This window comes from Chiloscyllium plagiosum, chromosome 27, assembly GCF_004010195.1.
Source record: "Chiloscyllium plagiosum isolate BGI_BamShark_2017 chromosome 27, ASM401019v2, whole genome shotgun sequence".
Lineage (NCBI taxonomy): Eukaryota > Metazoa > Chordata > Chondrichthyes > Orectolobiformes > Hemiscylliidae > Chiloscyllium > Chiloscyllium plagiosum.
This window is the reverse complement of record NC_057736.1, coordinates 1,808,265-1,835,262: the sequence shown is the minus strand read 5'-3', so window position 1 is coordinate 1,835,262 and position 26,998 is coordinate 1,808,265. Positions and strand designations below refer to the sequence as shown.

The 26,998-nt window shown below is 40.1% G+C and overlaps 1 protein-coding gene across 2 annotated transcripts; it reads left to right on the top strand.

Annotated features, from left to right (window-relative positions):
• Positions 1-714: 714 nt before the first annotated feature.
• On the top strand, positions 715-26,998 carry LOC122563472 (interferon lambda receptor 1-like). 2 transcript variants are annotated; one of them, XM_043717224.1, is made up of 7 exons: positions 715-885; positions 7,531-7,648; positions 11,302-11,471; positions 12,667-12,830; positions 16,559-16,715; positions 20,443-20,573; positions 25,743-26,998. In XM_043717224.1, exons 1-7 carry the CDS (start codon positions 813-815, stop codon positions 26,448-26,450), a joined length of 1,521 nt encoding a protein of 506 aa, XP_043573159.1. In that variant the 5' UTR covers positions 715-812; the 3' UTR covers positions 26,451-26,998. The 2 variants fall into 2 exon arrangements, with proteins under 2 accessions (XP_043573159.1, XP_043573160.1); XM_043717225.1 differs by lacking the exon at positions 715-885 and adding an exon at positions 7,233-7,445.

The following is a 26,998-nucleotide window of genomic DNA, read 5'->3' as shown; positions in this document are numbered from 1 at the left end:
ACTGCATGAATTCATGTTAGACTTTGTTAACACTTTTTAGATTAGAATCAATCTAAACATCATGGCACAGACAGAGAACACAGGGGGCTAACACCTTCAACATATTGTCTAGCTATCACCAATTGTTACAGTTAACCTGAGAATGCAAGTTTTAAAAAAGGTTTTGTGATTTACACATGAAAGAAGTGAAACTATCATGGTATTCGAACAGATGAAAGACTCAACAAACAATCAAGTATTTTTCAATGTATAATTTCAGTTATATCACACTGTAAACCTTTGCTATAAATTCTGTGCCTTACAACTATTCCGAAAGCTAGTGCTTCCAATTAAACCTGTTGGACTATAACCTGGTGTTGGGTGAGTTTTAACTGTGTCCACCCCAGTCCAACACCGGCATCTCCGAGTCATAAAGCAAGAGGGAACCGCGCTTCGGAGATGGGCAATGGGTGGGCGGAGCTTGGGGTGGGCGGGGCGGGGCTGTGTTGTGGTGGGCGCGAGAGGGCGGGGCTGAGTGAGTGGTGGGCGGGACTGAGTGAGCGGTGGGCGGGGTGAGTGAGTGGTGGGCGGGGCGCGGTTGATTTGGGTTTGGCGGCGTGTCTGGGGTTGGATGGGCGCGTCTGGTGCCTGGATGGGCGTGTCTGGTGCTTGGATTTGGCGGGGCTGTTCGGGGTGGGCGGTGCTATGCTGAGGAGCGGATGGGCGGGGCTGAGCTGAGCACGTGGTCGGATTTGAGTCGGGGCGGGTGAGCAAGATGGCGGCGGTTGGAGCCTGTGGATCGTAAGGCCGCGGTTCGGCCGCTCCTGGGTACCATGGAGACGGCACCGTGCAGTGGAACAGGCCGCCTCCACATCATCCTGTACATCTTCATCATTGATGTGCTCGGTAGTGTGACGGTTTAATTGTGTCAGCGGGTTCAGGGCCATGTGTCTGCGGCAGGTTCCCTTCTTTGTTTCTCTCTATTGGAGAATATTTAAACAAAAACACTCCGGCATCGGGTATTGAGGCCGTGACTGAGAGGTCAGAACCAGGAGGACAGGCTAAACAAGCTGGAATTCTCACAGAATAAACTTAACATCTTTACAACTAAGATGCTGATTTAACGATGGGCCGCAGGCCTCTTCCTGCGCTGTAAAGTGGCTGTGATTCTGTGAAGAGGTTTTGATCGAGACAATAGAGAGGGAATGTTGTTTTAGACAGGCACAGGGGATGGAGAGCAGGGATGTACAGCCGAGGCACAATAAAGCTCCGAGACAAAATAAAACTGGAGATGTTGGAGTCGAGAGAGTGGTGCTGGAAAAAGCACAGCAGGTCAGGCAGCATCCGAGGAACTGGAGAATCGACGTTTCGGACAAGACCCTTCATCAGGAATGACTTTGAATTTGAAGGGCTTATGCACAAAACGTCGATTCTCCTATTCCTCGGATGCTGCCTGACTTGCTATGTTTTTTCAGCACCACTCTCTCGACTCTGATCTCCAGCATCTGCAGTCCTTACTTTCTCTTAGGAATCCAAAGTAGACAGACAGGAGCCTAGAAGAACACAGCAAGCCAGACAGCATTAGGAGATGGAGAAGTTGATGTTTCAGGTATAACCCTTTTTCAGGACTGGGGATGGGTGCAGGGAGAGCTGCAGATAAAGGGGGTGGCGGGGACAGGTTGGTGAAATGGGGAGAGGGGAAGACAGGTTGATGGTACAAACCTTATTGGTCAATGGGAGGAATGAATCTGGTTGGTGGCAGGGAGCAGTGGAAGGAAGGGTGAGGTACTGGGAAGGGACGTTATTTGAAATTTGAGAACTGTATGTTGAGTTCTCCAGGCTGTAGGCTGCACGGAGGAAGATGAGGTGTTATTTCTCCAATTTGTAGTTTGGTTTGTTGTGACAGTGGAGGACGCCAAGGATGGTCATGACAGAAAGGGAGTGGGAATGGGAATTAAAATGGGCGGTGAGTAGGAGGGCTGATCAGCTTCTTCAGGCTTGTCTGAAATGCTTGGCAAACCGTTCCCTAAGTTTACATTTGATCTCCCTAATGTAGAGAAGATGTATAAGACTCTGGTCAGACCGCAATTGGAATATTGAGAGCAGTTTTGAGTGCTGTATCTAAGGAAGGATGTGCTAGTCCAGAGGAGGTTTCCAAGAATGGGTTGTCCTATGAGGAGTGGTTCAAAATTCTTAAGTCAATACTCGATGGATTTTTGAAGAATGGTGGGGGAATCTCTTTAAATGTACAGAATACGTGAGCCTTGTACAGTATAAAGTAGATGTCTTTGTTAATCCTCCTCTGTTGCTTTGTTGAGTCTGAACACACTCATCTAGTCCATTCTTATTTATTCAAGAATCACTTGCACTGTCTTCTCTTTTTGCTCCTTTTATTGGTTCAGAGTATTGAGTATAGGAGTTGGACGTCATGTTGCAGCTGTACAGGACATTGGTTAGACCACTTTTGGAATATTGTGTACAGTTCTGGTCTCCTTCCTATCAGAAGGATGTTGTGAAATTTAAAAGGCTTCAGAAAAGATTTACAAGGATATTGCCAGGGTTGGAGGATGTGAGCTGTAGGGAGAAGCTGAATAGGCTGAGTCTGTTTTCTCTGGAGTGTTGGAGGCTAAGGCGTGATTTTATAGTGGTTTATAAAATCATGAGGGGCATTGATAGGATAAATAGACCAAGTCTCTTTCCTGGGGTTGGGGAGTCCAGAACTAGAGGGCATAGGTTTAGGGTGAGAGGAGAAAGATATAAAAGGAACCTAAGGGGCAACATTTTCATGCAGAGGGGTGCATGTATGGAATGAGCCGCCAGAGGAAGTGGTGGAGGCTGGTACAATTGCATCATTTAAAAGGCATTGGGATGGGTAGATGAATAGGAAGGGTTTGGAGGGATATGAGCCAAGTGCTGGCAAATGGATCTGGTCGGCATTGACAAGTTGGACCAAAGGGTCTGTTTCTGTGCTGTACATCTCTATGACTGTATGGCCTCCAAAGATACTCCTCTACCCAGGAATCTATTCTTGGTCCCCACCTATTTCTTATTCATATACTGTTTGTCAGCAATATAACATGAAAGCACAGTTTTAGTGACAATGCCTAGTTCTACATTGCTGTTGCCAGCTCTTTCGACTCCTCTGTTGCTGAATTATTAGGTAGCTTACCTAACATTCAGTGCCAGATGAGCAGAAATTTCCAATCCATCCCCCTATTTGGCAACAGACTGAGATTAAACCAATTTTTTCGCAAACTTGATGCCACATCTGAAGCAGAAATGATCTTCCAAAGTCATTTTTGTGCCATCAGTAAGGCCATCTGTTTCTACTTGGAAACATCTCCCTGCTTCACACGTCTCCACTCCTCTGATACCAGAACCCCGCGGCTTGCCACCTTTACTCCTCGATTTAAATATTCCAATGCATTCCTGGCTGATATCTCACATTCTTTCTCTGCATGTAGATTAGATTAGATTACTTACAGTGTGGAAACAGGCCCTTCGGCCCAACAAGTCAGAAAAGATTTACAAGGATGTTTCCAGGGTTGGAGGATTTGACCTCCAGGTAAGAGGCTGAACAGGCTGGGGCTGTTTTCCCTGGAGAGTCGGAGGCTGAAGTGTGACTTTATAGAGGTTTACAAAATTATGAGGGGCATGGATAGGATAAATTGACAAAGTCTTTTCCCTGGGGTCGGGGAGTCCAGAACTAGAGGGCATAGATTTAGGGTGAGAGGGGAAAGATGTAAAAGGGTCCTAAGGAGCAACTTTTTCACGCAGAAGGTGGTACGTGTATGGAATGAGCAGCCAGAGGAAGTGGTGGAGGCTGGTACAATTGCAACATTTATAAGGCATTTGGATAGGTATATGAATAGAAAGGGTTTGGAAGGATATGGGTGCTGGCAGGTGGGACTAGATTGGGTTGGGATATATGCTTTGTCCTGGAGGATCTTGAGCTGCTTCTGGTATTGGAGCTAGGGCCTGGGACAAGAAGCTGTCTCAGCGCTGATTAGCTCGGGCTGAGCCAGAACCAAGCCCACTGTGCCTGAGTCAAAGATCAGGGAGCATTCGATGTGATCATGGCTGATCATTCAACTTAGTACCATGTTTCCACTTTCTCCCCATACTCTAATCCCTTTAGCTTTCAGGCCTGGTGTAAGGAAGTCCAAAGCCAGAGGGTATAGGTTTAAGGTAAGAGAGAAAACATTTGAAAAATACCCAAGGTGCATTTTTCTCAGAGGGTGGTACATCTATGGAACAAGTTACCAGAGGAAGTGGTAGAGACCAGTGAATTACAATATTTAAAAGACATTTGGACATGTATGTGGATAGGAAAGGTTTATGGGCCAAATGCAGGCAAATGGGACTAGTTCAGTTTAGGAAATCTGTTCGGCATGGACAAGTCTGAAGGGCCTCTTTCATTGTTTGAATAGTCGGATAAACTAGGATCTGAGGGCACAGCCTCAGAGTGAAGGGACAACCCTTCAGAAATGACATGAGGATGTTGAATCAGCCAGAGAGTAGTGAATCTGTGGAAATCATTACCGCAGAGGGCTGTGGAGGCCAAGTCATTCAGTGTCTTTAAGACAGATTCTTGATTAGTAAGAGGATTGAGGGTTACGGGGAGAAGGTAGGAGAATGAGGATACAAAACATACCAGACACGATCAAATTGCAGAGCAGATTTGATGGGCTGAATGGTTTAATTCTGCGCCTAAATCATGTGATCCTATGGCACAGAGACAATGGGCTGAAGGGCTTCTTTCCATGCTGATTTAAAAACTCTGTCACTCACATGTGTGTTCTCAACTAATTGGAATGAGCAAAATTTGGAGCTATCAATATAATAAGAGCAAAATATTGCGAACTGGAAATTGTCATAAAAACAAAGTCAGAGAAATTCAGCAGGTCTGTGGGGAGAGAGACATTTTTTAAGAAAAGTCTGATATAACTCTTAGAAGCAGAGTCATACTGAAATTAAAGTGCTAACTCTGTTGCTTTTTCCACAGCTGCTTCCAGGCCTGCTCAGTTCCTCCAGTACTTTTGGTTTTTGTTTTGGCTATCGATGTAAAATATTTACTTTGAAAAATAGTCAATTTATGTAAAACCTCTTTGCCCAGAAAGTAATGAGGATGTGGAACATGCTATCACAGAGAGTGGTTGAGGTTTACATAGATTATCGAATGGTTACAGAACAGTAGGAGGACATTTGCCTGTCAAGTCCCTGCTTGACTGCCTGCATTGGGAACTCAGCTTGTCCCTTTCCCTGCAGCCATGCAATTTTATTTCTCTTCAGTTGCTACTCCAATTCCCCTTTGAAAGCGCTGACTGAATCTGCCTACACCACATGCTAATCAGTGCACAAAACAATATTTCCTCATGTTGTTGATTGTTTTGTCAGTCACCTCAAATTAGTGCCCTTTGGTTTTTGATTTTTCCAACAATGAGAACAGTTACTTTCTACTCTGCACATACCTGTCATCATTTTGAACACCATCAAATCTCCTCCCAACTTTCTCTTCTTGAAAAGGTCAATTCTAGCTTCCCCATTATGCCCATATAATGAAGTAGCATGTCCTTAAAAATTATCTTTTTTTCCTACGTTTGGGGATGTAGGAACAGGATTAGATCATTCAGCTCTTTTTAAAAATTCTGGCGTGTGCGCTTTGCAGGCTGGGCTAATGCCTTTGAGATGGTGATCGTGAACTGTCTTATTCTCTGTGGGACATGGATGTCCCTGGTTGGCCAGATTTATTGCCCTTGACAAGATGGTAGTGAACTGTCTCCTTGAATCTGCTGCAGTCTGTTTGGTGTAGGTACACTTGCACTGCTGTTAGAGCTAGAGTTCCACAGTTTTTAACCCGGCAACAGTAAAGGAACAGCAATATATTTTCAAGTCTGATTTTCCCCAGGAACTGGAGAGAGCAGTCTTGAATTTGAATTGGACTGCGAAATGCTAATGAATAGTTCTGAAAGGCCAGACTGTCTCTCGCTTTGGTAAACTGGTGACTAGCAATATAATGATTCCAGAGGTGAGGGGTTTGTCTTATGAAAAGCTGAGCAGTTTAGATCGATATTGTCTCGTGTTTAGAAGAATGAGGGAGCTAATTGAGGTATATAAAATGCTAAAGGGGATTGACAAAGTAGACGTAGAGATGATGTTTCCTCTTTTGGGGCAATCTAGCATGGTCATCATAGTTTTAGGCTTAGGGATAGCAGATTTAAAGCAGAGAACAGTGGTTTTTATGTTCTGGCTAATTGTATGTGGATTTTGCTTTGCTATTTGTATTTTAGTTTTAATTTTTATTGAAATTGCCTCAAATTTGAGGCAATCAGCTCTGTGGCTTGAATTGTAGATTTTTGTTGTACAATTTATCCAAAATTCATAACTGAATGGAAAAGTTCACAGACTTAAAGCAGAGAGTACTTCGAGCATAACTGGAGCTTCCATATTGTTTTGTACATGATTAAAAGGCACTATGATTGAGGCCTCCCCATCTAAATAAAAACTGTCCGTGTCCCAGAATAAATTAATCATTTGGTTCTGTTGATGGCAGATTCCAAAAAACAAAGCTTTTAACCATAAGGAGAAAGGCAGAATTTAAAAGATTGTATTTTTTATAATACTAAAGTACTAACTACAGCACACAAAAATAGCGAGCAAAAGTGTCTTTAATTTTAAGTCACTTTCAGAAATACGCAATGAATTACACACTGATGTAAAATGCTTTTTCTTGTGAAACACATTCTTAGTTCAGTTAAAATACATCAAAGAAATTAAATTACATTGTAAATCTGATTGCACCAGATCCAGATAGATTTTGTACTTGAAGTTATAGAAATGAATTTGAATAGAAACTTGATTTTTTTAAAAGCCCCTAAAAGCAAGTGCAAGTTGCAGCTTTCATTTGCTCAGAGATAAATCTTGCAGTATTTAGTGAGCTGTATCAAACAAGTGGTATTAAATAATTGTATCCATAGATTTTGAAATAGCATGGTCTTAGTGGAATGATCTAATTTTTAAAAAACTTTTCTCTCTACTTTGCTCAGATTGAAGGTTTCTGAGAATGATTATGTTGTTGCATGTCCAATATCCTGTCACACTTGCTAAGACGTTGTGGTTAGCGGTTACATCTTTTTGTTTAAAAGCTGCCTGTCTACTACTGCCTAATCATTTTTAATCTTTTCATGAACTGGATGATTTATTTACATTAAATGAATTCGTTTACATCTTGCGTTACAAGTCTGATGATGTTTCATTACAGTATTTTAATTGCATATACTTTCAGAAAAATGATGGTGGTTGAAAATATTGTTGGATTTTAGCAACAGTGACTTGTCATGCAAGTGTTCAACAAAAAGCAGCTCATTGTTAAATAGATCACTCAACCTCTTCAGGATGACTAACTCAAATAAAAGCATATTATAATACATTTTTCCTCATTCAAAATACACATTTGAAGCTTGGAGGTAATTATTTACTAATGATTGAGTAGAATATGAGAGTGTTTATATTGCATTCTTTCCTTTATAGTTTTTTTTTTGCTTTTCTCAGGTAATGTGTTGATTCCTGCTCAAAATTTGACCTTGAGTTCAAAGAATTTCAGTGTGTTTTTGACCTGGATGCCCCCTGAAGAACATCCTCCTCAAGCCACATACAGCGTGGAAATAATGTAAATGTCGAATTAAATTATCTTTTTAAATTCTTTTCACTTTGTAAATGAACTTTCCTGTAGCACATTGTGGTGCTGATTTGTAATTCTGTAAACTTAGCTATGGCCTCATGTTGTATGCATGCCAGTAGGGTTTGGAGTTCTTGCCACAACACCAGGCTACTAGCTGGAGTGCTGTATTATCTCAGCTTTGTGCTCACTTTAAATCTTGAATCACCTTTGAAAAAGCACAGATTTACTTTCTGCAGAAGCAAAATACTGCAGATTCTGGAAATTTGATTTTTAAAAATAGCAGGCAAACTGGAAATGCTCAGCATCTTGAGAAAAGTGGGATTAGCAGATTGAAGTTGGGTCTTGTGTTTTTATAAATTTTAACAGTTGAGTAGAACTGATCCACTTGTTTTATATCAAGTGACCAACCATCCCTGCAGGTTCCCATCTTAGGGCTTTAGTGGCCTCTCACTGAGGGAAACCTAAAGCTGCAAGTACCATTCCAACTCTTCTCCAGCCACTTGATGAGGCGCTTCCAGAGGACATAATGATATCTGGTTTCTTCTCTCAGTCATTATATAGTGAGAGCAGCATGGTTTTATGGACTGAGGTGACATATTCTTTGTCAGCTTCATTTGAACTTCATAGACAACAACAGCTTTCATTTGTATAGCACTGTTATAGAGTCTTAGAGTCATTTGAGATGTACAGCATGGAAACAGACTCTTCGGTCCAACCCATCCATGCTGACCAGATATCCCGACCTAATCTAGTCCCACCTGCCAGCACCTGCCCCATATCCCTCCAAACCCATTCTATTCATATACCCATCCAAATGCCTTTTTAAATGTTGCAATTGTACCAACCTCCACCACTTCCTCTGGCAGCTCATTCCATACACATACCACACTGTGTGAAACATTTGCCCCTTTTATATCTTTCCCCCTCACCCTAAACCCAAGCCCTCTAATTCTGGACTCCCCGACCCCAGGGAAAAGACTTCTGTCTATTTATCCTATCCATGCCCCTCATAATTTTGTAAACCTCTATAAGGTCACCCCTCAACCTCCGATGTGGTGAGTGGTGAGCCTGTAAAAAATGATTGAGGCCAAACCATTGAATGCTTTCAAGAAGGAGTTAGACATATTTCTTGACAAAAGGGATCAAAGGAAATGCGGAGAAAGCAGGAGAGAAATACTGAGTTGGATGGTAGGGAAAACAGCCCCAGCCTGTTCAGCCTCTCCCATTAGCTCAAATCCTCCAACCCTGGCAATATCCTTGTAAATCTTTTCTGGACCCTTTCAAGTTTGCACGCAATATTCCAACAGTGGCCTAACCAATGTCCTGTACAGCAACGTGACCTCCTGACTCCTGTACTCAATACTTTGACCAATAAAAGAAAGCATACCAAACACCTTCTTCACTATCCTATCTACCTGATATTCTACTTTCAAGGAGCTATGAACCTGCACTCCAAGGTGTCTCTGCTCAGCAAGTGCAGTAAAATTTGTCAGTGTTGGACCTGGCGATCAAAGGCTTGGTGAAAGAAGTAGAATTTCAGGATCTTATTAAGAGGACAGAGATGCTGAGAGTTTAGGATGAGCATTCTGGAATTTAGGTCCCAGGCAGATAAAAATGCAACCAATGAGGGTGAGACAAAGGGTCTTGCAGGTTCACAAGAAACTATGTTGATAGGAAATTGAGAGAAAGCTATTAATCAAAAGTTAATGTGCTAATGTGGTTCACTGTCCTTCATTATCAATGCATAGGTAGGTAGTTGTGTTTGGGAGTTGGGGATGCAAGATGTACATCAACTGTGTTGGAATAAGCAGCAGAATGTTTGTCCAGTTTTGGTTCACCCCTTACTGTTGCTGTGAGGAAGGCTTTTTTCCGAGCCGTTGAGAAAGATTCAACATTCTCATGGTTACAGAGCTCTTTACACTTTCATTTTCTGCTCTCTGGTTTCCTGGACTGCAAACTGCTTGGTGAGCTGGAAAAAAATTATGTTTTGCCTATTTCACTTCTGGCTGACCACTAGATGGTCTGTTTTCCTCTGTTTATCAATTTTAGCATATTAAGTAGAAGTGAATGCGAGCAAGTGTTCTTTGCTTTATAATTATCTCATTTTATTAGCTTGAGTTGATAAGCAATGCACGGACATGCATAGAGAACTGGCTGGAACAGAATGAAAGAGTAGAATGAAATGGGTCATTTTCTGAATGGCAGGCCTTGACTAATGACGAACCACAGGGATCAGCATTGATTCCAGCTATTCACAATATATATTAATGATTTAGAGTGGGTTATATCTCCAAGTTTGTAGATGACAGAAAGCTGGGTGGTAAGGTGAACTGTTAGGAGGATGCAGAGACGCTTCACTATAATTTGAACAAGTTGAATGGTTAAAAAAGTGATTATTCACTTTGATGGCAAAAACAAGCAGGCAGAATGGCGATTGTTTGGGAAAAGGGGAGATGTAATAAAACCTGGGTGTCTCTCTATACCAAGGATTCAAGTTCAGGAGCAGGAATGCCTTGCTGCATTGCACTGGGCCTTGGTGGGACTGCACCTGGAGTATTGTGCGCAATTTTAGTTTCCTTACCTGAGGAAAAATGTTCTGGCTGTCAAGAGTGTGCAACAAAGATTTACCAAGCTGATTCCTGGGATGGCAGGGCTGATGTATGAAGAAAAATTGGATCAGATAGACCTATATTCACCGGAGTTAAGAAGAATGAGGAAAGATCTCATAGAAACCTATAACATTTAGTAGGAAATATGTTCCTGCTGACCAGGGAGTCCAGGACTCAGGCTCACAATCTAAGGATATAGAGTGGGCCACTTAGGACTGAGATAAGGAGAAATTCCTTCACCCAGAGAGTGGTGAGCCTGTAAAAAGTAATTGAGGCCAAACCATTGAATGCTTTCAAGAAGGAGTTAGACATATTTCTTGGCAAAAGGGATCAAAGGAAATGTGGAGAAAGCAGGAGAGGAATACTGAGTTGGATGGTAGGTCATAACCAAATTGAATAGTACAGCAGGCTCTATTCCTGGCCAATTCCTGCTCCTACTTTCTATGGTTCAAAGGAAACTACAGCTCAAGCAGGCACATTGGAACGCCCTTGTTAAAAATCTTTGTTGCTCCTCACATGTTGAACAACAGATAAGATTAAGAACTAAGCAGGAAAGCAGACCAAATCTGTACCCCTCCACCCGAGAGTATATATGAGGATAGCCTGAAGAAATTGGGAGTTCAAGGGAGTGAGATCTTTGGTAAATGGTGGTAGAATTTTATTCTGTTCTGTTTTCAAGTACTGCTGACTTAGAATGACTTTTGCTCAGAAGTTAACTATTTTTAGTTGCACTTATGTCACTTTCATTGACAGTGTGTTTTCCTCTTTTGAATCAATTTGTACTGATTGTTTTAGATCCTATATCCCCCAGAAAATACATTGCATCTTCATCAAATCTACAATAATCTTCAACTGAAAGTTCTAACATACCCAGTAAAAACTTCATGGCAAATATTTTGTCATTAAATATTGCGATGGTTAAACTCTGAAGTATGCATAATAAATAAATGAATATACATTAATGTGTACAATGTAACAGAAAAAAATTCAAAATTATCTATTAATAAACTTTTGTTTCCATTTGTCTTTCAGGCCCAAGAATGTTTGGATTGAAACAGCCAACTGTATGTTTCCATCTGAAAAAATCTGTGATGTTACGTGTACAATTAAAAATTGCTACTCTGAGTTTAAAGCCAGAGTGAGAAGCCTTTTACATGAAACTCCAGTTGTTTCAACTTACGGATTTATTCCGCTCTATGATGGTACAGAGTTTATTATAAATCATAGGAGCATTACTTTAGTATGTTATCTAAACAGTTGTTTTATTGGTCTCATCCTAAAACTTCAGTTGTCACTAATTATTTCTGCTGCGTACCTTTAAGTAGTATCCTGCTGACAGGATTGTCGCCATGCCAAGGGAAATCCATTTCCTTTAAATAATTCCTGCTTTAGAATTAGCTTGTATTTTAATTTTTAATTATTTTGGTTTTTATGTTAAAACTAAATGCACAGCTTTGTGTACTTATGATTCAATGGAAGGACACCACATCAATTAAAAAATACCCAGAACATGATCAAACCAGATTTCTTATTGAGATCTGACTTGTCCAATAGTAACATCACTGGAATCGTAACAGTCTGTTTTATTTAAAGTGGTTTTAATTGGTTAATGGTTTGTTTGTTTAGGGTGAACAATACCAGAATGGAATATTAATTCTACCATGATATCCAATTCGAAATTGTTAACTGCTGTGAGCGAGATTTGAGAAGATTTGTAGCTCATGTTAAAGTTCTGGATGGAGGTTTGCTCGCTGAGCAGGAAGGTTCGCTTTCAGATGTTTCATAACGATACAGGAAACATCATCAGTGAGTCTCCAAATGAAGCCCTGGTGGTATGACCCGCTTTCCATTTGTGTGTTTAGGTTTCCTTGGGTTGGTGATGTCATTTCCTGTTCTTCTTCTCAGAAGGTGGTAAATGGGCTCCAAGGCACCAGGATACATGAACATCAACTAGATACAAAAAGACATGACCCTCTCTCACTAGTATCCTTACATACAGATAAAGAAGGACACCACTTCGACTGGGACAACACATCCATCCTAGGACAAGCCAAACAGAGACACGCACGAGAATTCCTAGAAGCATGGCATTCCAGTCTGGGCTGTATCAATAATCACATTGACTTGGATCTCATTTACCACCCTCTGAGAAAAAGAACAGGGAATGATATCACCAAAGGAAATGACATCACCAACCCAAGGAAATCTAAACACATAAATAGAGAGCGGACTGTACCACCAGTGCTTCACCGGAGGCTTACTGATGACATTATCTACTATGGTGACAAAACGTCTGAAAACAAATCTTCCAGCTCAGCGAGCAAACTTACATGTTAATTGCTATGTTGCTAAAATGCAACTGTTTTGATAAATTGCAAAATGCTTTTTTCTTCAAAGTGGAACTAGGTCCACCTCAAATGGAAATAGTTTTTGAAGAAGAATCTTTAATGGTGCATCTCCAAGTTAAGTTAAAACAATGCAAAAACAAAGTGCTGGATGCATGTCTACTAAAACAGCTGATCTACGAAGTGGTAATCTGGGATGTGAATGAACCTGTCAGGGTACGTATTAGTTTATTGAACCCTGTAATGTCTTAATATGATGCTATAGTAGTAAATTGCTTTGTCCTCCTGATTTTTATTGTAAATTTAACTTCTTCAACATTGACATATATTGCAGTCCAGAAATTCACAGTTGTGGAATTTGAATCCACACAGTATTAATTTTGGAACATAGTAAAGGATAACATTCTGATAACCTTAAATCATTTCCTGTACCTGCATTATAACTTCTTGTGAATCACTCACTAGAATGCCTAGATCCCACATACCTCAGAAATTCTGCAATTCTTTAAGTAATACACAGCTTTTTCTTTCTTTCTGTCAGAGTTTTGTCCACTCGTTTAACAAGATGCAGACGGATATGGATAGTAGGTGTCATCTCAATATACTTTCCAACTTACCTTGGTGCTGTCTGTATATTTAACCAGAATTGTTCTGATCACCTCACCTAAGACACTAATATAAATTGTTAAAAGTTGAGAGCACAACAGATTCCGACAGGACCCCACTGATTTAATCCTGCCATTGTGAGAAAGACCCTTGTGCACACTCCATGTTTTCTGCAGATCTTTGTACTGCTGTTTACTACGTAAGGTATTACTTTGTGTAATAACCTTTTGTGTGATTACTTGTCAAATGCCTTTTGGAAATCCCATGTACAGTCTGTCAGGCTCCTCTTTATCCACAGTGCATGTTACTCCTTCAAAGAATTGGTTAAGTATGATTTACCTTTCACAAAACTATGCTGACTGATTACTTTGTGTTTTTCTTATTGCCCAGTTATAACCTCATTGCTGATTGATTCTAGGAACATCCCCACAAGAGATGTGAAGCGAACTGCCCTATTGTTTCCTCTTTTCTGCTTACCTCCCTTGAATATTTACTAATTTCTAATCTGATGAATCTCTCCCAGCATTCAGTGAATTTTGGAAAGCTAACACCAATGCTTCTATCGCCTCATTAGTCGTAGAGCATATAGCGCAATACAGGCCCTTTGGCCCTCAGTGTTGCACCAACCTGTGAAACCAATCTAAAGCCCAGCTAACCCACACTATTCCATTATCGTCCATTTGTTTATCCAATGACCATTTAAATCTCTTAAAGTTGGTGAGTCTACTACTGTTGCAGGCAGTGCGTTCACGCTTTTACTACTCTGAGTAAAGAACCTACCTCTGACATTTGTCCTATATCTATCACCCGTCAATTTAAAGGTATGACCCCTCATGGTAACCATCACTATCCGAGGAAAAAGGCTCTCACTGTCCACCTTATCTAATCCTCTGATCATCTTCTACATCTCAATTAAGTCACCTCTCAACCTTCTTCTCTCTAACAAGAACAGCCTCAAGTCCCTCAGCCTTTCCTCCATACCAGGCAATATCCTAATAAATCTCCTCAGAACCCTTTCCAAAGCTTTCACATCCTCCTTATAATGCAGTGACCACAACTGCATGCAATACTCCAAGTGAAGCCACACCAGAGTTTTGTACAGCTGCAGCATGACCTCATGGCGCTGAAACTCAGTCCTTCTACCAATAAAATCTAACACATTGTGTGCCTTCTTAACAACTCTATCAACCTGGGTGGCAACTTTTAAGAATCTATATACCTGGGCACTGAGACGTCTCTGCTCATCTACACTACCAAGAATCTTACCATTAGCGCAGTACTCTGCATTCCTGTTACTCCTTCCAAAATGAATCACCTCTCACTTTTCCACATTAAACTTCATTTGCCAGCTCTGCAGCCTATCTGTCTCTTTGTAACCTGCAACACCCTTCCGCACTATTCACAACTCCATCGACCTTAGTGTCATCTACTAACCCATCCTTCTATGACCTCTTTCAGCAGTGGCCCCAAAACAAATCCTTGCAGTACACCACTAATAAGAAACTTAGGATGAACATTTGCCATCAACCATCATCCTCTGTCTTCTTACAGCTAGCCAATTTCTGATCCAAACTGCTAAATCACCCTCAATCCCATGCCTCCATATTTTCTGCAATAGTCTACCATAGGGAACCTTATAAAATGCTTTACTGAAATCCATATACACCACATCAACCACTTTACCCTCATCCATCTGTTTCAACACCTTCTCAAAGAACTCAGTAAGGTTTTGTGAGGCATGACTCACCCTTCACAAAACTGTGTTGATTATCCCTAATCAAGTTATTTCTTTCTAGATGATTATAAATCCTATCTCTTGTAATCCTTTCCAACACTTTTTACCCACAACCGAAGTAAGACTTACTGGCCTATAATTACCAGGGTTGTCTCTACTCCCCTTCTTGAACAAGCGGACAATATTTTCTATCCGGGGTAAATACAATGACTGCAGATGCTGGAAACCAGATTCTGGATTAGTGGTGCTGGAAGAGCACAGCAGTTCAGGCAGCATCGACGTTTTGGGCATTTTCTATCCTTCAGTCTTCTGGCACTATTCCTGTAGACAATGACAGCATAAAGATCAAAGCTAAAGGCTCTGTAGTCTCCTCCCCAGCCTCCCAGAGAATCCTAGGATAAATCTCATCTGGCCCCAAAGAATTAGCTATTTTCACACTTTTCAGAATTGCTTAACGCCTCCTCCTTACTATCCTCAGTCCTGTCTTGTCTAATAGCAGGTATCTCAGTATTCTCCTCGACAACATTGTCTTTTTCCTGTGTGAATACTGGTGAAGAATATTCATTTAGCATCTCGCCTATCTCCTTGTTCTCCACGCACAACTTCCCACTACTGATCTTGACTGGCCCTAATCTTACTCTGGTCATTCTTTTATTCCTGACATACATATACATCTCTTTTAAAAGCTTAGGTTGAAGTCCATCATGACCTTGACACTTATATGATATAGTCTTGATTGCTTACTCACTGAGTATGTTCAAGACTGAGTTTGATTGATTTACCACAAATTCAAAACATCAAGAGATATGGTGAGTGTACATGAAATGACCTTGAGTTCTTGTATTCATACATTCAGTTTCAAGACTGAGATGTTATATGTTAATTAATATATTAAATGCATATTAACATCTGATGTATTTCTGTCCATTGCACTTCCTTACTGTAGGAATAATTGTGGCTCCTACTTCCATGTTTTTCGCGGTTACGTTCTGAGCCAGCCAATGAAAATAGGCCCAGGCGGCTCCACATTTTCTTTTGCTGTCTATCCCTTTCATACCCAGTGAAGTAACCAGCATGTGCTGAGTGTTTTTGGACAATGGGCCAAGTTCAAAAGCTTACTCAACTAGAAAATGATATGTCTGATGCTATGTTTACCATTGTTTTGACATTGTTTGTATTGTTCTTGAGCCAAAATACAGAATACTGGATTTCTATCTGAATAATTGAAAATGATAGTAGTGAATTGCTTTACAAATTTACTATTCAGCAATTGATTTATCATGATTTTTGCACCAGTGCAGAAAAGAGTGAATGGCAAAAACTCGACAGATGCTCCTTCCTTCAAAGAGATCATGACTGATTCTTGGTAGACAGATTTTTAATCAGTATGGAGTCAAGCCTTATAAGGAAAAGGCAAGAATGTGGAATTGAAAATTATCAGATCAGCCCTGATCTCATTGAATCGTGGAGAAGACTCTGTGGCTGAATGGCCTCCTGCTGCTCCAATGTACTGTTGTCTTTGGTACTAATGTTAATCTGTTTAATGTGGAACTTGAAAAGTAAATCAAAAGATTTTAAAATTCGTATTCTTTCTTTCTGGCAGACACTAATCAAACGAAGTGAACTTGACAACTCAGTGCAAATTGCCAAAAGCGAATTGCGTGGTTATAGGAATTGCGTATCTGCCAAGTCCATTTACCAGAGTTTAAAGAAATCTAGCAATTTATCCAACCCAGTTTGTTTCAGTTTGGAGGCAAAAGGTATGTTTGCCTTATTCTGATGTGTATGGATGTGATAACATTTTTCTGCATTAGCTTTATTTTCAAATGTCTTCACGTAAGTACAGTGAAAAGTCGCCACTTATGGCACTATCTTAGGTAGAAATATATTTAGGTACAGATTTTTCAGTACAAATTCTGAGGATCAAGTTAGAAAATTAAAGACATAAGTCCAGCATTACAGATCTTCACACTATCTTAGATACAAAAGTACAAAATCTTAGGAATAAATGAGAACATTTTAAAAAAATTCAGCATAATATTCTGTTCAACTCAGTCTGCGTTGGCAACTAGCACGCCCCCCCCCCCCCCCCCTCCCGACCAGACCCCCCCCCCACCCTCCCGACCAGACCGGGCTTCAACTCGAGGCTGGGAGTGCCAGGAGTCTGCTCTGGATTCACTGCCATTTGGGTGGTTATGTTAATTTGGATCTTCTTTCGATATTAGGTCATTGAAAACTGTTCTCCTTGTCGGGTTCTTTGTTCCTCCCGATATCTGACGTGCATTGAACATCTACTCAAAGAGGATATTTTGTCTACAAGGAATTAACAAAGTTTATGTATCTGAATTAGTTGCAATTTGACACCTCCATGTGTCCAGCAAGCCACATGTGCCTTCAATTTCCCTCCATGATAAGGTTAGAAGTGAGGGCGTTCACCAAAGATCAGCGCCATTTCACAAACTCCTCTGATATGGAAACAGTCCATGTTAAAAATGCAACAAGACTTGGACGGTATCCATGCTTGGACTGAAAAATGGCAAGTAATGTTCAAGCCACACAAATGCCAGGCATTAACCATCTTCTAAAAGGCAGGTCAGGCAGCATCCGAGGAACAGGAAAATCGACGTTTCAGGCAGGAGTCCTTCATCAGCCCTTCCTGAGACATCGATTTTCCTGCTCCTCGGATACTGCCTGACCTCCTCTGCATTTCCAGCACCACTCTAATCTTGACTCTAATCTCCAGCATCTGTAGTCCTCACTTTTACCATCTTTTAAAAGGGTCAATCTAACTCCTGCCTCTTGACATTCAGTGACATTGCCATTACAGAGTCTCCAACTATCAACATCCTTGGGGATGACCATTTATCTAATACTTAACTGGACTAACTATATAAATACAGTGGTGACAAGAGCAGGCCAGAAGCTAGGAATACTGTGATGAGTAACACACCTCTGACCCCTAAAACCTGTTCATTTGCAAGTCGGATGTGTGTTAGAATACTCCCCATTTGTCTGGATAGCTCCAAAAACATCCATGAAGCTTAATTGGCGCTGCATCCACTCCCTCAACCCCCGACGCTCAGTAGCAGCAGTGTATACTATCTACAAGTATGGACTGTCGAAATTTGCCAAAGATCCTTAGACAGCACCTTCCAAACCCATGATCACTTCCAATGAGAAAGAAAAGGTAAGCTGATAACATGGGAACAACACCACCTGCAGGTTCCCCTCCAGGCCACACACCATCCTGACTTGAAAATATGTCACATCCTTTTAGTTAAAAGTCACATAACACCATTATAATCCAACAGGTTTATTTGGAGGGCTCCAAAAGCTAGTGCTTCCAAATAAACCTGTTGGACTATAACCTGGTGATGTGAGATTTTTAACTTTGTCCACTCAGTCCAACACTGGCTCCTCCACATAGAACATAGAAAAATACAGCACAGAACAGGCCCTTTGGCCACGATGTTGTGCCGCGATTTAATCCTAATGTAAAATATAGTAACTTAACCTACGTACTCCTCAACTCATTACAATCCATGTGCATTCCAGCAGTCTCTTAAATGTCCCTAATGACTCTGCTTCCACCACCACCGCTGGCAACGCATTCCATGCATTCACAACTCTCTGCATAAAGAACCTACCTCTGATGTCTCTTTTATACCTCCCTCCTAATATCTTCAAACTATGACTCCTCGTACCAGTCAATCCTGCCCTGGGGAAAAGTCTCTGGCTATTGATTCTATCTATTCCACTCATTATTTTGTACACCTCGATCAGGTCTCCTCTTTTCCTCCTCCTCTCCAGAGAGAAAAGTCTGAGCTTATTCAACCTTTCTTCATAAGGCAAGCCCTCCAGTCCAGGCAGCATCTTGGTAAACCTTCTTTGCACATCATCGTTCCTTTAGTGTCTCTGGGCCAAAATCTTGAAATTGCCTCCACACATGGACTGCAGCGGTTCAAGAAGGCAGCTCACCACCATCTTCTCAAGGGGGCAACTAGGGGTGGGCAGCAAAGCCTGTGCTCCACAAGTGGATAAAAAAATGTTTGTCTACAAATCTGACTGGTCACTTTGGTCAAGTTCAAATACATTAATTTCATTAATTTCTCTTTTGCAAAAGAAATTGAACCTTTGTCTTCTCCCAATAATAGATTATGTCCTGTCGAGATGAAATTAGTTTTAACATGAAAATAATTAACTCTTAAAATAGCAAAGATAAAGAGCTTCACACAACTGAAAAACCCAGTTATTCAAAAATAAGAAACAAATGTCCACATTCATTGCAGACCACAAAATACCAAAAAATAAATCAAAGCTCCAATATTTTTATGGCCACACTTGGAAAGGGAATCTTGTTTTGTTCAGCATTTGTAGTTTTTCATATATGTTTTTCTGTTTGTTAAAAGTGAAGAATTTTTGGATATAATGTAGCTTGTTAGTTTTCAAGTATTCTGAAACTCAGTTAGTGTTTCCTACAGTGAAAAGTACACATTAAGACTTGACTGTTTCAGTTGCTATTGACTGTTCATACGCACAAACAAATTAAGTGCGCCGTAGGCCATTTGGCCCCCAACTCCATTCAAAGGCTTCTGATCTAATAGTGAGCTTAACTCCAATTTGCCGCCTACTCACATAACTAGAAATTGTTGACTAACAAAGGAGTCAATCTGTCTGTACCTCAAAAGTGTTCACTGCTCCTGCTTCCATTGCTGTCTGGGGAAGAAAGTTACAAAGACTCATGGCACTGAGAAAAACTTCCTTGTCATCTCCATGGGATTTTGTATTAAATTGCTTTCCCTCATTCTTGTCTCTCTCCCAAGGAAAGCAAGCTTTTAACATTCAGCCTGTCATTTTCCTTTGCACTGTTTAGGTCTCAATAAGAACACCTCTCATTCTTCTAAATTCAAGTGGATAGAGGCCCAACCTGTTAAAGCTTACTCTGTGATTCACCACACCATTTCACCCAGGTAGCAGGGGAGTGAACCTTTGCGGAACTGCATCTAACATTTACATCTTTTCTCAAATGAGAACACCAAAGGGTCTCATCGATGCTATATACAACTGTAGCAAAGCACTTCTTTATCCCATTTCGTTTGCATGAAACAATAACATTCTCTTTAATGCCTTAATCACTTGTTGTATCTGTCAACTAACCTTTTGTGATTCATGTACCAAAACACCAGACCTCTCTGAACTTTACAAATTGTGCATTCTGTGGTGTGTACATTTAAAATGTTGTTTCCTTCATTAAAGGCAAGTTAAGATATCGAGCATCATTCTGAAAAATTAAACTAGAAGCAACAACAAAAGAGCATTTTTATTGTGATGAAGTTGCATTTTGTGTCATTTGGCAACAGTTTGTTTCATTTAACTAACAAAAGCAATTTTGTCCATTATAAAAATAATTTCAAACTGATTTAGTAAATAACATTGATAGTCTTATATTAAAAGCTGCAGGCATAAATGTTTAATTTTTTTTTATAGAACACCAAATTGAGAAGTTTCTTGGGATAATAGGACCTGTGCTGGGAACATTCTTTCTAATTTTAGTGACTGCATTGATTGTGAAAAGTGTAATCTGCATTCCTTCAAACATGAAAATACCATCAGCCTTGGTTTGTATAACTAATTTGAAATACTATGTGTTGTCTTTATATATTGCAGCAGCATTTTAAATAAGAAACATGGGAAATTTAAGAAACCAGAAAAACTAATTTTGTCCAGAAGGTTATCTCTTATTGTTTCAATGCACGTGCTCACTGTATTTCAAACAGCTCTTTTATTTCCACACTTCATACCAAGCAGGTGTGAAATGGCTGTGTCCACTGCCTGCCTGCCTTACCATTTTTGAAATTGGGCCTTGTTTGAATTTCGTTAGCGAGCTGCAGGAACTGAACATACCTGCTGTTTCACCTTGCTGGATCTGAACAACTAGAGATCAGCTGGCTTTTCACTCTGATGAAGGAATCAGACCTGCTTCACTGGATCTCAGACTTTCCCTCCAAATAAATTTCCTAGGTTATGTTTTGGTGTGAGATCTTGTGTTCTACATCTGGAGAATTGTGTATTGTATTGGTCTCCTTATTTAAGAAAAGATGTAAATGTATTAATTATTTTCTTATTGGAAGAGAAGAAGTATAAGGCCAATGCTGGAATGGGTGGGTTTTCTTATGAGAAAAGGTTGGATAGTCGAGTCTTGGATCTGCTGCAGTTTGGAAGGGCAAGAGGCAACTTGATTGAAACATGAGAGTCTTGACAAGGTACATGTGCAAAGGCAGTTTTCTGTTGTTGAAGAATACAGAACAGTACATAGGTGAATGTCACCCAGTTAAGACCGGGATAAGGAGATTTCATTTCTGAGCATTGAGTCTTTGGAACTTTCTTCCTCAAAAGGTGGTGAGAGCAAAGTCCTTGAATAATTTTAAAGCAGAATAGATAGATTCTTGAGAAGCAAGAGGACGAAAGTTTATCAGGGATATGTGACAATGTGGAGAAGCTGCCGGTGAACTGCCTTCTTGAATTGCTGCAATCCACCTGTCCTAAAACAGTTGTAACTTCTCAGTTATCTATTTTCTAACTTAAAATTTCCTATATAATGATATTAAAATTATTTAAAGTCCCTGTTTTTTCAGGTGTGAATTATTTGTTTGAGTCAACTTTGTCATTTTCAGAATTTTATGGAGCTCAGTCAGTTGTATCCTCATCAACATTTCCTCATAACTCAATAGTCGCTGAGACACTTATTAAAAACTAAGAATAGATATTGATAGAGCAACTGGGGTCTGACTTTTGTGGAGAGACAAACAAAGTTTACATTTTGAGTCTTATTTACTCTTCTTTGGAACAAATGGGGTTAATTTTGATAGTTTTAATGTTGTTGGTGGTGGAGATGTGAATGAAGTAGATGTGGCCCAGAGCAAAGGATAAAGGGGCTGTTAATGGTAGTAGAGGTTAGATATAGATACAAAATAGGCATTAGTGGATGATGTGAACATTCAAAGATACTTTGGCTTTGCTGAGAATGACTGCATGGAAACAGTACACGAGTTGGTGTCTTCAAAATTGAGCACTGTATTTATGCTCTGTCGTTGTTGAACTCAATGTTGCGTCCTGAAGGCTGCAGTCTTCCTAAGCAGAAAATGCGATTCTGTTCCTTAAGCTTGCTCACTATCTGTTCCACTCACATCTAGTTCCCCTTGTCAACAGCAAAGAAAACCCAACATTTTCCAGCTTCTCTTCGTTCCGAAGAAGTTGTATTCGATTCAAAGCTTTAATTTTGTTTTCCTGTCCCAAACTGCTGCTAGCTGCATTTCCCAGATAATTTCTGTTTTTATTTCTGATCTCCAACACTATTACAAGGGGGCATAGCTTTAAATTAAGGGGGGGTAGGTATAGGACAGATGTTAGGGGTAGATTCTTTACTCAGCGAGTCGTGAGTTCATGGAATGCCCTGCCAGTAGCAGTGGTGGACTCTCCTTCATTATGGGCATTTAAACGTGCATTGGATAGGCATATGGAGGATAGTGGGCTAGTGTAGGTTAGGTGGGCTTGGATCGGCGCAACATCGAGGGCCAAAGGGCCTGTACTGCGCTGTATTCTTCTATGTTCTATGTTCTAACACCTGGAGTGATTTGTTCTTACACAGCTATTTTATTGCCCGGGAGTGTACCTCCCAAGAACACTGGCACTTCTTCATGAAAACAAAAAGCAGTATTGCACACAGGGTCATGTACTCTAAGAATGAAAAGTGGATCAGAACAAGTATATAATGTAATTTTATTTTGTCCGTGTCTTTATTTGATATGTTGTATTAACCAGAAACTTAATTTAGACTCAGTAAACCTAAGCAGAGATTTAGAATGTGATTTTGTTCCCACTAAGTAGACCTTGCAACAAAAGCATCTGGATCGATTTGGTATAAACGTATAAGTGTAACTGTATAAAGATATTTTTAGATGTTGGAACTTCACTCGATATATTATGCTTCCTTTATCTGTGAACCTACAAAAGCACTTGCTCTATTTTCACTGAATTGAAAGAGCATAAGATGGGGATGGTTGCTCAGTGGTTAGCACTGTTGCCTCACAGCGTCAGAAACCAGGATTCAATCCCAGCCTCAGGTGACTGTCTGTGTGGAGTTTGCACATTGTTTCTGTGTCTTCATGGTTTCCACTGGTTGCTTTGGTTTCCTTCCACAATCCAAAGATGTGCAGGTTAGGTGGATTAGTCTTTCTAAATTGCCCTGTAGTGTCCAGAAATGTGCAGGCTAGGTAGATTAACTATGGGAAATATGGGGTTATGGAACTACGATGAGTGCTCTGTTCTGGTGGAATGCTCTTCTTTGGGTTTCTGGAGACTTGGTAGGCCAAATGGCCTCTTTCTGCACTGTAGGTGTTCATTAACCTCCAAGAAATCGGAGCAGGAAGAAGCCGTTCAGCTCTCGAGTCTGTTCCACCATTCAATAAATCATATTGTGGCCTTAACTGCTTTTACTGCAGCCTTGAATATATTCAGTGGCTCAGTCGTCGCTGCTATATTCTTAAATTTACAACTGAGTTAATAATTATTCATGATGGGAAGGAGTCTTTTAGCACCTACTCTGTTCAAATACCATCAAAGTCTTGTCCTTTAATCAGATCACTTCTCATTCATCTATACTTCATTGTGGGGTCACCTTTGCTCAAATTTTCTTCATAAGGGCATCCCTTTATGCCTGGAATCAACCCAATGAAACTTCTTTGAATTGATTTCAATTGAAGTATAACCTTTCTTACGTAAGAAGATCAACACGGTAAACAATACTGTAGATATGATCACACCAGTCTCCTATATAGTTGTGGCAAGAATTTTGTACTTCATCTCCCTTGCAATAAAGGCCAACATTCTACTGATCTTTCTAATTACTTTCTGTTCCCCCATGATAACTTTGTGATTCATGTACAAGGACATCTGGATCCAGTTGTGCTGCAGCATTCCACAGTCTCCATTTAATTTATATTCTTCTTGCCAAAGTGATCTACTTCATATTTTCACACATTATACTCTACCTGCCACATTTTTGTCTACTCATTTAACTTATTTGTGTCCCTTTGTATCCTCCCCACAACTTACTTTCTTACCTATATTTGTATAATCTGCAAATAGATCACCAATAGTTGGGGCTCCAGCACTGATCACTGTTGCACTCCCTAGTAATTCCCTTGCTCACAGAAAATTATCCATTTTTTTCAACACTCTGTTGCCTTTAAATGCTCATGTATCCCACAGCACTACCTTGACTGGCCCCTTATCAAATGTCTTTCTGGGATCATGTGAAGTGTTATTCCTTTATCCACCTGCTTGTGATGTCCTCAAAGAACTCCATTACATTTGCCAAACGTTCTCCCTTTCACAAAACCATGTTGGTTCTACCTGTTTGTATCATACTTTTCTAGCTAACCTGCTACTACCCCCTTAATAATAGGCTCCAGCATTTACCAAATAGCAGATGTTAAGCTAACTGGCCTATTGTTTCTTGCTTTCTGCCCCTTCCTGAATAAAGGTGTTAGATTTGTAGCTTTCCAATCCAGTGCGTTCCATCTAGAATCAATAGGTTTTGGACGTTTGCAGCTGATGTAACATCTACTTCTGTGGCCACTTCTTATACTCTTGGGTGCAAGTCAAGGGCACCTGTTAGCTTTTAGTTTCGTTAGTTTTCCCAATAATTCTTCTCTGGTACTCATGATTATTTATGTTCCTCTCTCCTTTTTGCCTCTTGGTTTTTCTATTAGTGAAATATTTTAGAAGCTTGGGACTTATTTTGATTTTTCAGAAACTTGACTATAAACCAATATTTTGTGTAATGTTCCAAGGTTAAAGGAATAACTTCCTTCAGGATATGTTGGCACAGTTCATCTTCTCTTTTTCCTTTTTCTCTTTTGTATTTCCCATTTTTTCTGTATGCATTTCCTATTCTTTTCTCATTTCCTCATTTTATTAACACATTTTTGTACTTCTGTTAATTACCTTTCTCCTTCAAGATTTAATTCTGAGTCTGAGTACATTGTTCAATTTATCTGTGATTTTTAATTTCACATTCTGCTTTCCTTCTTTGTACAAAGGCTCTTTTCTGGAATATTTTAGATTACTTTTGCTGGTCATTTCCGAACTTACTCAAAGACACATCTGAGCTGATGTACACAGAATATGCAGATTCTTCGCAGGATAAGTGTCACAGAGACATACAGCATGGAAACAGGCCCTTCGGTCCAACCCATCCATGCCGACCAGATATCCCAATCCAATCTAGTCCCACCTGCCAGCACCTGCCCCATATCCCTCCAAACCTTTCCTATTCATATACCCATCCAATGCCTCTTAAATGTTGCAATTGTACCAGCCTCCAACACTTCCTCTGGCAGCTCATTCCATACACATACCACCCTCTGTGTGAAAAAGTTGCCCCGTTGTTCTCTTTTACATCTTTCTCCTCTCACCCTAAACATATGCCCTGTAGTTCAGGACTCCCCGACCCCGGGGAAAAGACATGGATTCAGCTTCTCCGTTGTTCTAATTTGCACCAAGTGTGATTGACGGTTACTGCCTAAACACGTTTTATGGGTTTGTTTTCTCAAATTAGTGTTCTAATCCTCAAAAATATCAATACTTAATTATTATTTATTGTTGATTTTTTGACATACGACAGGTAAAATTATATGTTACTTTTATGCTTCGTTTTCCTAACAATGTTTTATAAACCCAAAGCATCCTTTGCTTTATCACTAAACTAGTTTTGCTTTTATTAGGATTTCACGTGGCCCACAACTTTTACACAAAAGATGGCAGTTGCTCAACCAGATTTATGTGAGCTGTCGATCGTTACTTGCTTTGAAAAAAGTGAGGCAGAAATATGTGAACAAAATATTGTTCTTGAAAGTAATCTTTTGAAAGAAGTCAATTTTTTGCATAATGGTGATGACTCGGACGAGAGTGATGGGGAAACGGAATGTTGTAATTACACAGACAGACGATGGATTCCTGATGGAGTAATGTTTGACAAAGCTGAAACACCTGATGATACTGAGCACCAGGTACCTAATGCAGAAGGCTATCGGAAAGCAAATTTCTTCACTGTTTCTGCTATTGGTGCTGTTGACTTACAAAATCAGGAATCAGACCACACTGATCACAGACTACAACATGCCCCACGGACTACATCTCACATTCTTGTTTCTAACCCAGTTCGTTTCTCTTCTGATGTACTTGATAGCAAACATTTCAGAAATGGTATTGATTCTATTGTGCTGGATCTTGATGAACAAAGGAGCAATGGTGATGTCCCATTGATGTCTGTCCAGATACTGTGTTGTGATGATGATGATGATGAGACTGTTGGTGATAATAAGGATTGTGGTCCTTTGTCTGATACTGAGCCACTTCTTGATTGTGGTTTGAACTTTCAAGCATGTGACTTCACCTATCGTCTTCCTGCACTGCTGCCTGGAGGGCGGTAATGGGAAATCGAGAAAAAAGCACTCATTTAGGTTTTGTCTAAATCTGAAGTGTTTGATCAATATACTGCAGGAACACTTTGCATAATCTTAATATTGTTTTCTAATTGGAATGAATATTTTTAACAGGACATTCAATCTATTTCAAAGGTATTCACAAGGTTGTTATAACCTTAAATGTTCAGTGTTTTAAAACGTTTGACATTTCCAATATACTTGACGATGTAATATATATACATTTATAAACCTTTTTACATATTTTTGACAATTGAAGTATTCTTATTCGAGTGTTGACTGGCTTCCATCAATGAGAAGGCATTCCCCAAAAGTTTTATCTGAGTTGTCCGAAGTTCGGAGATGCTGCTGTTGATGTATCTTTCTGTATAATTAGTTAACATTTTACAAGTTTTGAACTAAGGTCAAGGATCAGTTTGAATAGTGAGCATTTAAAGCTGCTTGAGATGGGACAAGGATGGATTATGATTAGATTACTTACAGTGTGGAAACAGGCCCTTCGTCCCAACAAGTCCACATTGACCCTCCGAAGAGCA

What these genes read in the sequence shown, in the direction of transcription:
- LOC122563472 (XM_043717224.1), top strand. Translation starts at nt 813, where the DNA reads ATGGAGACGGCACCGTGCAGTGGAACAGGCCGCCTCCACATCATCCTG. An exon ending in TTTCAGTTTGGAGGCAAAAG is followed by an intron (nt 16,716 to 20,442) that starts GTATGTTTGCCT and finishes TTTTTTTTATAG; the next exon opens with AACACCAAATTGAGAAGTTT. An exon ending in TGAAAATACCATCAGCCTTG is followed by an intron (nt 20,574 to 25,742) that starts GTTTGTATAACT and finishes TGCTTTTATTAG; the next exon opens with GATTTCACGTGGCCCACAAC.